The 10,129-nt window shown below is 63.0% G+C and overlaps 1 protein-coding gene across 6 annotated transcripts; it reads right to left on the bottom strand.

Moving 5' to 3' along the window:
* Positions 1-78: 78 nt before the first annotated feature.
* On the bottom strand, positions 79-8,957 carry CARD9 (caspase recruitment domain family member 9). 6 transcript variants are annotated; one of them, XM_064490696.1, is made up of 14 exons: positions 8,659-8,937; positions 7,405-8,369; positions 7,054-7,317; positions 6,767-6,904; positions 5,938-6,242; positions 5,668-5,847; positions 5,424-5,567; positions 5,010-5,135; positions 3,330-3,521; positions 2,845-2,886; positions 2,510-2,558; positions 1,126-1,202; positions 481-563; positions 79-358 (listed from the first exon to the last, which is right to left on the bottom strand). In XM_064490696.1, exons 2-14 carry the CDS (start codon positions 7,574-7,576, stop codon positions 259-261), a joined length of 1,872 nt encoding a protein of 623 aa, XP_064346766.1. In that variant the 5' UTR covers positions 7,577-8,369; positions 8,659-8,937; the 3' UTR covers positions 79-258. The 6 variants fall into 6 exon arrangements, with proteins under 6 accessions (XP_064346766.1, XP_031306700.1, XP_031306699.1 ...); XM_031450840.2 differs by lacking the exon at positions 7,405-8,369 and having other exon boundaries at positions 7,054-7,239; positions 8,659-8,957; XM_031450839.2 differs by lacking the exon at positions 7,405-8,369 and having other exon boundaries at positions 7,054-7,242; positions 8,659-8,957.
* Between the last annotated feature and the right edge of the window lie 1,172 nt (positions 8,958-10,129).

A 10,129-nucleotide genomic window follows, 5' to 3' on the forward strand; every position in this document is an offset into this window, starting at 1 on the left:
TGGCGGCGGGAGGTGTGCACTGACTGGCGCGGTGTCCGAAGGTGCAGGTGCAAGCGAGACCCATCAGAGGCGGCGGTGTCTGGACCACGGTTGTTTATTGACGGCTGCGTTTTTAACACTGTAGCATGCGTGTACATTACATAGCAATAGAGCACGCCTGTGCTCGCCAACAAAGAGGCGGCCTAGAGGGGCAGCGCCCAGGTCCCGGGGCGGCGCCATGTCCTCCTCCCACGACGGGCCGCTGGACTAAGGCGCCGACTAGGAGCCCTCGGTGTCAGTGTTGTCGCTGCCCGTGGTGTTCTCCCAGTCCACCTCTCCCTGCCTGGAGCCGTGCTGCACCTTTCTGAGGGCCCGCTTCCTGCGGGAGACCCAGACGGCACAGGTGTGCGCGAGTGGGCCCAGGGCTGCGGCCCCTTAGCACCCCCACCGCGGCCATCCCCCGGGGGAGCCTGCCTGGGACCGCCCACCGTGCGGGCCCACCTGCGGTAGTTCTCGAAGCTCTCTTTGAGGCGCCGCCGCCCCTTCTCCTTCTCTGGGGGCTCCCTGCTGCTCAGGCCTGCATCCTGAAGAAGGGTGAGGACTCTCAGGCTCCAAACAGCACCCTGGTGGGCCCTACCCTCGCCCTGCCCCAGGGATGCAAACTGCGGTCCAGGCCAGTTGCGTCCCCCGTGCACCTGGTGAGGGGAGCAGGGTGTGCTGTCGCCTTTCAGATGACGACTGGCCCAGACCAGCAGCCAGAGGGGCTGGGCTCCAGGCCAGCGTTCCTTCTGCTACAATGTCCAGGGGAACCCCTTTGCTGTCGGACTCCCATGTGGTGGACTGTGAGACTGAGTTCCCACTGAGGTTAACACTGCGGCCCTCCCAGAAGACAGACTTCCCATAACTGCCATACTGCTGGCAGAGTTCCGTCCTGCCCCGCCCCCTGCCCCCTCTCCAGCTGCTCTGTCCAAGAAGGGAGGAGGCACAGCTTCCTGTTCCAAAAACCACACCCCAAGCGCCCATGGGCAGAGACCCTTGTGATCACCCTCCAGGCGTCCTGTGGAGCAATCACCCTCCCTGTGATCAGTCACACTGAGGCCCACGCCAGGGACATCCCAGGGCACCAGGGACCCCAGGCAGCCTTACGTCGGGGGTCAGTGAAAGCCGCTCCTTCTGCAGAGCCACAGAGGGCTGCTCCAGGCTCTCCCCAATGGCCTGGCCACCTGCAGAGAAGAGTTGTGCTTGTGGTCCTGCCCACCTTCCATACCTCCCCCTCCCCACCCCAGACATGTCCTGGGTCCTCACTTGGACTCCGCAGAGACTCCCATTGTATAGACAAGGGGACTGGGGCTCAGAGACCTCACTTCCCACTCCCCACTCCCAGGAGCAGATCCCAAGTGCTCCCAGAGCAGGTGGCTTGGCCCCTTCTAGGTAAGGACTGGGGCACTGCAGCAGCTGGGAGCAGAACACACCAGGCTGCTGGGCTCCCTCAAAATCTGCAGTGTCTGACAGATCCAGGGCCCAGGACCTTCAGAAAAAGTACTCTGTTGGGCTGGCTCCCCTGGACTGCCCATGATGGGGACTGTGGATTTCAGGGGACATTGTGGTGAGAGAGGCCGAGGCCCAGGTCTCTCCCTGAAGCTGACACCTTTCCCTCCTCCTTGGTCTCTGACCCTGAAGCCTGCCCTGCCTCCTGCAAGGGGCCACACCAGCCCTGAGTTGGGGCTCCCTCCCAGGACAGCTGGGCCGGCAGCCTTCCCCTCCTGCTCGATGCCCGCGGGTATTGCCCGCCTGTCCCCATGTGGGGGCTCAGTGGCCTCAAGCTCACGTCTTTGGGCAGCAGCAGAGGGACCAACCTCTTACTTCTCCTTTTGCTGTCCCTTCTTCCTCTTTTGCCCCCCTCTTTAGAATCTGGGTTCAGGCCTGATGCTGAGGAAGTCTGTTTGGCTTTCCATGCTACCTCCCCCTCCCCTTCCACACCCAGTCCTTCCAACCTCCCCTCTGACACCCACCTTCAGAGCGAGCCCCTCGTCATCCCCTCTGGACCATCTCCTGGCCACCCTGCCCAGTCCTGTGTCCAAGCAGGCAGAGAGATCCCACCCCTGCCACCCAAAATCCCCAGCACTGTTACCACCTGGGTGGTACCACATGACACACCTGGGCAGAGACCTACTGCAACCTCCCCAGCTCCCTGCTCTGGGGGGGCAGGATTTCTCCACTCAGCATTCCCAGGGCCCAAGTGGGCTCCAACGGCCAGATGTACTCTCAAGGTCAGAGCTGGGGTGTGGACCTGCAAACCTGGGGGGCTCTCGTTTGCTCACTGGGGAACCTTGGGGGGTTATTTATCTCTCTGAGTCTCAGTGTTCCCATCTGTAAAGTGGGGCTGTGATGGTCAATGGGTCAGGGCTGGGGCCCGCATCCCCAGGCACTGTCACTGGGCTGTGTGTGCTGTAGATCAGGACAGGGGCCAACTTGCAGCGGTAAGGAGGCCTTGGCCAGATTCCTCCATGAGAAGCCGCTCCTTCCTCACCTTTGTCTGAGAGCTGGGCGTTCTCCTCCAGGTCGCGGGGGGGCGAGAGCTTCCCAAGAGAGAGGGGGCAACCAGTTAGACCACCACCCTCCTGGGACTGGACCTAACCCTCGTGCTGCCCACCCCGGGCCGCCCACCCCATCACAGTCACCCCCTGTGCAAGTTTCTCAGGGACCCTTATGCTGTCTGGCTGAGCACTGGAAGGATGGCCTGCTGTGGGCAGCCAAGCTTCCAGAGCTTCTGAGGGACTCATGTGGGACTGTGGTCTGGCAGAGGCAGTGGCCCAGAGCCCCAGGTGAGGCCAGCCCTGGGCTGACCCCTGGAGTCACACTCACCTCCTGGGAGTTCCTGGGTGAGCTGTCCTCCAGGTCGGAGCTCTGTGGTCACAGAAGAGGGGTCAGCCAGCAGGCCATGGGGGAACAGAAACACTCCCAGGCATGGGACAGGGTGCGGAGAGGGGTTCCAGGCCAGCCCATCCTCCAGGGAGGCCTCCCTCCAGGGCACAGCTGGCATCTGGCCAGAACACCCCTCCCTCCCCTTCACCCCCACCCCGAGCCCTGAGCTCTGCCATCCCTGCAGCCCACCTCCAGGAGGGCTCAGTGAGGAGCCAACCTCACAGAGGAGGAAGGTCCGGGGTCCCACCAGGGCCACCAGCAGAGCAGTGGCCAAGCCAGGCCAGGGCCGGGGCTCTCTGGAGGCTTCTCCTCTGGGCTCTGTGGTGTCTAGGGACGCACCTGCCCCTAAGTGGCCAAACCCCTGAGCCCCACTGTGGCAGAGCTGTGGCTCTGACTGATGGACACTGGCCCCGGGGGAGGCCCACCAAGACGGACGTCTCCAGCTGCTGCCGCCTGAGCCTGCCCTCCGCGGCCAGCAGCTGGCCCTCGCGCTGGAACAGCTGCAGCTGCAGCTCGTCTGCCTTCTCGCTCAGCTCGCGGACCTGCTTCCGCAGCGCATCCTTCTCCTGCAGGTTGCGGGCTTGCTGTGCGTGCAGCTCCTCCTGCCTCGCGATGGCCTGGGGGTGGGGTGCAGCTCAGGGACCCCTGCAGAGCGCAGCCTGGGCCCCTTTCCCCCGCCCCCAGCCCACATGGGGGTACTTTCACTTCTCCCCCCCTCCCCAGCACTCTCACTTCTCTGCACAGCCCGCCTGATTTCTAGCAATGTTCCCCGGAGAACTCCCAGCAACGGGTGGGGCGGGGGGCAGGTGACACACGCGCCCACCTCTTCCTCTTTCTTCTCTGTGGACGTCATTCATGTTTAGGGGGTTTTAAACATAATACAGGCTCATGATGGAAAGGGTGGACCATTAAGAAACTACAAAGAAGACAGTAACCCTCAGCCTAGTCCCTGCTGACCGTGCGTGACTGGTCTCCAAGTCCTGCTCCCTGTGCAGACATCCCGCACGGGTTTATGCCGCACGTGCGTTTTACACATTTTGGGTGTGGCTTGATATCAAAAAGGAGATTGTTGACAGCAGTGTAAGATTCTTTAAAAAGAACGCCCCTTGCTTTATCATGCCCGCTCTCCACCGGGGGACATCGAGGTGTGAGAATGAACTTGCAGAGGCACAATGGCCAGACCAGGAGACTGGCCCACGACCTACAGTGACCGGCCCAGGAGGCAGCGGCTGCAAGTCAGACTTGTAGGAAGCCAGCCTCTGTCTCCAGCAACAATCCAGGAAGCTAAACCATATCGCTGTGTCGGTTGACCCCAGACGACCAGGGCTTGATTCATGACAGAACTGCCTGAATTTCTGTGCCTGCTTCCAGTGTAGGACCAACCAGAGAAAACCCTCCTGCTCACCTGCGGGGCCCGCCCCCCAGCTTCCCCAGGCAGATGGCACACCTGTGGCTGCCCTCCTCCGCCTGCCCTGGGGCGGTGCAGGGCCCCTGCTCTGGCAGCTCTGGCGCATGGCTGCACCCATTTACAGGGGCTGCCCCAGACCTCACCATTGTCCATGGCCCTTAGATAACACCCACACACCAGGCTTTTCCTGAGTTACTGTTATTCCCACCAGAGAGGTTTCCGGAAGTGGAATCGCTGGGTTAAAGGGGTCTGCATCTAAGACTGTGGATTGCCCTGCAGATCGCCCTGCAGATCTCTGCCGCACCAGCTGTAACTGATTAGAAACGAGCCTAGCGATGGGACGGCAAAGTGACGGGAAACAGTGGAGCAGATGCAGCCCTCCCCACGCTCGGATGCTGCCTCCTACCCACGCCCATGAGAATGCCGCCAGCCAAGGTGCCACTGCTAAAAATGTATTTGCGAGACAAGTCAGGAAGCTTCTATTTTTGTAAAAACAAAAATGAAACTACCCAGATACTGAAGAGAGTCTGGTACGTCCAGCAGAAGGTGGACCATGGATTTTGGGGCAGTGGGCTGGGGTGCAGCTGGCAGAGGGATAGCCACTTCCTGGGGTTCTCATCTGTCGTTGAAAAACCATCTTGACGGCGGCCTCCCCTTGAGAAGTCATTGCATGGGTGGTGGGGCTGGGAGGCCCTACCTGGTCCCGCTCGATGGCGACCTCCTCCATCTGCTGCAGGATGGCCTCGATGCGATCCTTGTACATCTTGGAGTCCTTCCGCAGGGCCAAGCACTGCAGCTCGAACATTTCCTTCTCCTCCATGCACTGTGGGAGATGGTAGCTAGCCCCCTGCCCTCGGCCCCCATCCTGGCCCGGGTCAGGCCAGCTGGGATGGGATGGGGGAGGGGGAGGAGAGAGGGGGAGGGGTTGCTTGAGCCCTGAGGTCCCCACCAGGCCTGAGCTTCACCAAAGGTTGGCCGTGAGCCTGCTGGGTGAGAAGGCTGGGCCTCTACCTCCAGGAAGGGGGAGTAGGGGGCCGTCGAGCTGAGAGGCCGCCCCACTTCCAGGCACGTGCAGCCCAGTTCCCCCTCTACCCGCCTGCCCACTGCGTACCCGGGCACGCAGGGCCTCGGCCTGGCGCAGATCCTTGCGCAGGGAGAAGATGGTGCTGGTCTGCTCCTGGTGGTCCCGCAGCGCCTGCCGCCAGTCCTCCTCCAGCACCTGGATGTAGGGGCTGCTCTTGTCCGGCTTCCCTTCCTGTGGGCAATGAAGGGAGAGGGCAGTGGGGACGCCTGGCTGGGAGACCCAGGCCCGGCTGCCCCGTGCCCGCCCCACGCCGCCCCGGCCGGGCCCCCACCTGCACAGAGGCCTCCAGCCCCTGCACCCGCGCCTGCAGCAGCGCCTTCTCCTGCTGCAGCTCCCACAGCAGCTCCTGGCTGGGCCGCTGCTCCATGGCGTGCCTGAGCTTCAGCGTGTGCTTGCGTTCCACCGAGCAGTCGTCCTCTGCCTTCATGAGGCTGTGCTTGAGCCGGTCGATCTGCGGGACCAGCTGTCAGCCAGGACCGCGGGATCCGCCGCCTGGCCCCCACCCCGAGCAGCCCGGCTGTGAGCAGGGGCGGGCAGGCACCTCCAGCTGCAGGTCACGGTTCCGCATGAGCGCGGCGCCCCTCTCCTCGCTCTGGCGGGCCAGGCGCATGGCCAGGTCGTAGTTGTCCTCCTTGCAGCGCTGGAGCTCGCGGCTGCCCGCCTCGCAAGCCTCCTTGAGCCGCTGCACGCGCTCCTGGTGCTTGCGCAGCAGGCTGTCCTTCACCCGCAGCTCCTTGATCAGGTCGTCCTTGGAGCTCAGCAGCACCGTCAGGTCCTGCACCTTCTTCTGCAGCTTCATCACCTCGCTCATCAGCAGCTGCATCAGGCCCGACTCCCCGGACGCATCTGTGGACCAGACAGGCATCAGTCGGGGTGCCCCTCGCCTCCCTCGCCTCCCCTCGAAGGGTCAAATCCAGGTCGCTGCAGCTCCCCATCAAGGAAAGGAACTGAGGTTCTGACTCACTGCTCGGTCCTGTTCCCACCACCTCCCAGGACAGGGCGTCCCTCTTTGTCTAATTTTGTTATCTTGATTGAGAGGCAACTCAGAGCCAGGAGGGCCTTGCTCCACCAGCTGCTGGGACCAGCAGGCCCCATCCTGCCAGGGGCAGATGGTCTTCTGGGCCACGAATCAGCCTGTGCACCCCACCTCCCACCTGTTAACCCTCCGGGATGGGAGTGGAGCCAGACAGGGCCCCATGCTGGCACCCTTCCCCGCAAGGCTCACCTGTTTTCATCTGCAATGTATCCATCAGGGGGCCAGGTGGGAAGGGGCCCACCAGCCCCACACCTATGCCGGCCCCACCCCGTCCCCTCGAGGCTCCCATGCCGCCCCGCCTCCAGTGTCCCCAGGCCCAGGTCCCATTCCTCACCGATGATCATGGAGAAGACGCGGGTGGGCTCCTTGCCTGTGACCTTCTTGTAGAGCTGTGGGTAGTACAGCTCCAGGCTCTCAAGGAAGGCCACATAGCCCTTGTGGCCAGTCCGCTGCAGGATGTCCAGGAGCACACCTGCAAACCAGAGAGGCCCAGCTGAGCCTGAGCGGGTTAGGCAGACAGAGGGACAGGGCTTGGGGGCTGGGAAGTCCCCATTGCCACCCTGCAGTTGGGGTTGCAGTGCGCTCCAGGGCAGGTGCAGGGCCGGGACCGCCAGCACTGACCCACTTTCCGCTTGCGGATGACCAGGTTGGGGTCGCTGAGCACCTGCTCCTCATCATCAGGGTTCAGGACCTTGCACTGCCGCAGGTAGGGGGTGATGCGGGCGGGGTCGATGACCGCGATGAGCTTTACGCGGAAGCCTTCCAGGGTGCTCCAGCACTCGTCCTCGTTCTCGTAGTCGGACATGGCTGCTGGGGGCGGTCGGGGAATGCTTGCCGCAGTCTGAGTCCTGACCCAGGCCTGCCGCCTTGATGCCTGCCAGGGCTCTGGACACAGCCAGACAGGAACTCAGCCCAGGGGACTCCAGGAGAGGTGTCGTCAAGAGAGGAAGCACCCCGCTCCCATCAGCTCACCCGGTCCTGGGCTTTCTTTCTCCCCAGTCACCCCAGTAAGCATGGAGGAGGATGTGGGGATGCTCCAGGGACAGGTGGCATCTAAGAGAACACTCTTCCCTGCACTGTGGCCCTCCTCTGGCCTCTGCCCCCCCAAACCCCCTGAAGTGTTGTGGGGCTCCCTTCCACCCATGGAGGTGAGGGGTCGGGAGGAGCTGGTACAGCCACCCTGGCAGGTGTGGGTGGAACCCCGGCTCCAGCCCCCAGCTGGCCAATGCCCCAGCTGGGGCCAGAAGCTGGTTGGCCTGGGACCCTGCCACCTGCCAGGCACCAGGCTGTGCTGCTGGGGACTTCCTCATTCCCCGACAGTGCCTGCTCACATCCAGTCCCGTCCCCTCCTCTCCTTCCGGCGGCTGCTGGTGATGCAACGGTCATCCAGCTGCTGCGGGGGCCAGCCTGCTCCAGGTCAGGCTCAGCGACACGGTGCCCTTTGGGACAGCTGACTGTGGACGGCCCACAGGAGTGCCAGGGCCCCGGCACACTGGAGGGCGGACTGTGTTGCCCATGGCTGGCCCGGGATGCGGCTCCACGCCTCATCCAGGCTCTCAAGTCCTGGCCACCAGCCATCCCTGGGATCCTCTCCACCTCCCAGGTGAGGCCTGCTCTTGGCCACACTCTGGGGGACTGTCATGCCAGCTCTCCGCCTGGGAACCCTCTACATAGGAACCACTCACTGCCGGTCTCTTCCACCAGTGGGCAGGAAGCCACTTTCTCCAGGGCTGGGCTGAGCTGGGAGCAGCCACGTGGTCGTGCCTTGTCCCGGCAGTGGGGATAGAGACCCTGACCGGCCACCTCAAACGGAGCCTTCAACCTGAACAGGAGCGGTTTCCAGCCCAGAGGACCTAGACCGCACTCCTAGAGATGCGGGTGGCAGCGGGTCTGGTTTGCTGAGGGGTCTAACTTCCCGCTGCTCTCAGCCAGCCAGCCTGCTGGGTGACAGACAAGGTGTTGAATGAGAACAGCAGCAACTTGCTGGACAGTCTTTGGAGCATTTGGCCTGTTCCCTGCCTTTCTGGCCTAAAGTCCACAGGTCCCACACCTGACGCCTTGCTGCTAATTCCACTGAAATGACAGCAGGTACAGATGGCTGTGAGGGGGGGCAGGGCATCCCTCTGGGGTATTTGCTCCAGACCCCGCTCCCTGCCCCCAGGAGTCCTGAGCTGAGCCACTGAGGATTCCTAGCCACCCTTCAGAAAGGGCAACAGACCAGCCTACCTCAGGGTCCTCCCGGGGCACCTGTGTAGCTGGTCGCCGGTCAGCCTGGAGTGGTAGGAGGTGCTGCTGGCTGCTGCGAGGTGAGGGAGGGCGGGGCCGTGGAGCCGGGAGGGGAGCCTGTGCACTTCCTGATGGTTCTGGTTAACCCCAGGCCGGCCAGTCCTCCCATGGGGGACGGGCCCTGTGGCTGCCTTCTGAGTCGCCCCGGGTGGCCCCAGGAGATGGCGGCAAGAGGGAAGTGGAAGTCGCCTGCTCTCCGAGGACAGCAGCTGGTCAGAGCCCTCCCTGGGGGGTGGGGGTCCTGGGACCTGCCCTGGAGGCCCAGCCCTGACCCTAAGAAGTTCTATCAAGGCTCTCCCAGGGCTGGACGAGACCAAGCCACCTTCCAGTCCACTTGGGCCCCCTAAGGACTGCAGTGTGGTGTCCAAGAGGTCATGGGCCTGGCCGCACTTGTCCCACACTTCCACCAGCCCCCACTGCAGCTGGTACCCTGTCCCATCCTGAGAGCATCCCCACTCTGCAGCCCCCTCCACCAGGATACAGGGGACACAGGCGGCAGGACCTGGACTGTGAGGCCACTCCCTATGGCCCCCAAGCCAGTTTCTCAAGGGCTGTAGACAACTGGGCAAAGCTTGGGCCAACAACCATAGCACCAGTTCTCTGTGGAGGGTACTCCCCAGGCCCCCACCCCTGGCTGCGAGCTGTGTCCTGACAAGCAGGAATCCCCAGGCCCCACCTCACCGGGGCAGCCTTACTGGTTGGACTGAGTTGCCACCTGCCAGGCTGAGGCAACAGCTCTGGGAAGGGGCTGCGGGTAGGCGGGCAGGGAGGCAGCCTGACGGGTGCTCCTGGCTCCACCATCCTGAGGCGGCTCCCTTCTGCGTAGCCAGCCCTTCCAGTGGGGTCCTGTACCTCAGCCTCGGGGTTCTTCTCTGCCTCCTGGCCCATGGCGGTCAGTCCAGGCACTGCTGAGCTACAGTGGCAGCATGGTGGCCTGGCCTTCCTGCAGGCCTCCCAGAGGCCCGACACACCCTCCAAACGCAGTCCCCTGGCCCCTGGTGGGGGGGCCGCAGTCAGGGGGCTTGTGCCTGGGCCCTCAGTGACCCAGCGCTTCCCCACTTTGCGAACGAAGACTGATGAAGGGAGCTGCCTAGGGGTGTGTTCAAGAATTGAAAATACTGTTTTCTGACCACACTGGAATCAAGCTGGAAATCAGTAACAGAAAGACATTTGGAAAATCACTACGGACTTGGAAATTAAACAGCAAACCTCTGAAACAACCCACAGAGTGTGAGCACAGAGCTGGGGTGACGGTGGTGTCAGGGGTGAAGGGGGGACGGGGACTGCTGTTTGGGGCCGGGGTGTGTATGATAAATCTGTGAAAACCAAGGGAAGCAGCTTGCAAGAGAGCCAAGCTCCTGGGAAAACCGAGCGCTGAGGAAGGTGTAAACCTGGGTGCGTGCTGGGCAGC

Source organism: Camelus dromedarius, chromosome 10, assembly GCF_036321535.1.
Source record: "Camelus dromedarius isolate mCamDro1 chromosome 10, mCamDro1.pat, whole genome shotgun sequence".
NCBI lineage: Eukaryota > Metazoa > Chordata > Mammalia > Artiodactyla > Camelidae > Camelus > Camelus dromedarius.

Coding starts and splice junctions, on each gene's coding strand:
- CARD9 (XM_064490696.1), bottom strand. CDS start 7,576: ATGGGTGGAAGGGAGCCCCACAACACTTCAGGGGGTTTGGGGGGGCAG. Junction 5,136..5,423: donor CCGAGGCCCTGCGTGCCCGG/GTACGCAGTGGG, acceptor CATCTCCCACAG/TGCATGGAGGAGAAGGAAAT. Junction 2,559..2,844: donor CACCCAGGAACTCCCAGGAG/GTGAGTGTGACT, acceptor TCTCTTGGGAAG/CTCTCGCCCCCCCGCGACCT.